General features: G+C 44.9%; 1 protein-coding gene across 1 annotated transcript; it reads left to right on the forward strand.

The window, feature by feature from the left end:
• Positions 1–8: 8 nt before the first annotated feature.
• LOC110034457 (serine/threonine-protein kinase pakH-like) lies at positions 9–656 on the forward strand (the record flags this gene model as incomplete). The annotated part of the gene is made up of 2 exons (XM_020738718.1): positions 9–154; positions 320–656. Coding segments are annotated over 2 exons (483 nt in total), but the record flags the coding sequence as incomplete, so codon positions are not given.
• Positions 657–731: the final 75 nt, after the last annotated feature.

Raw genomic sequence — 731 nt, forward strand, 5'->3', positions numbered from 1 at the left:
GTCTTCGACACATCCACAACATGGGATATGTCCACCATGACATCAAACCCGATAACATCTTATTCGTCGATGGAGAAGCGAAGATAGCCGACTTCGGTGTTGCGATGAGGGCAGCAGAGGAATCCACCAAGGGATACATTAGAGGAACGCCGTTGTACTTGGTTCCCGAATCTGCTGCATGAAATATGAACAATGCGGCGGTGGACATTTGGACTTTAGGATGCTCGATGTCGGAAATGGCTTCCGGCCGGCTACCTTGGAGCAACATCGAGGATTCTGACTACAGAATTTGGCATCTATTGTTTTCAATTACGTTCAGTGACGAGCTGTCGGAGATCCCCGTGGAGATGTCGGAGGAGGGTAAGAATTTTTTTTGTTGTTGTTTCCAGAAAGATCCAACCAATCGCTGGACTGTAGAAATTTTATTAACGCACCCATTCATAACCTCTTCCTATTCAGAATTGAAATCAGAAGCGGAAGTCATTGTTTGCTCTGTTTTGGACCCAACTCGCAGAAGTGTGTTGAGTTACTCATTTGCGAAGACATTAATTCCACCGACTCCTCCAAAACCTTTGAAACCGCTGAATTCGTTTTTGATATTTGAAGCAGTGAGAGAGATGATAATGGAATTGGCAATTAAAAACCGGCCGGACTAGGCGAACACTTTGCCGAAGGATGAGGAAAGATGACATACTGTGAGGGAGAAGAGCTCAACTGGTAGAATTAAAGAA

The sequence above is a fragment of the Phalaenopsis equestris genome, unplaced genomic scaffold (genome assembly GCF_001263595.1).
Source record: "Phalaenopsis equestris unplaced genomic scaffold, ASM126359v1 Scaffold188000, whole genome shotgun sequence".
Taxonomy (NCBI): domain Eukaryota; kingdom Viridiplantae; phylum Streptophyta; class Magnoliopsida; order Asparagales; family Orchidaceae; genus Phalaenopsis; species Phalaenopsis equestris.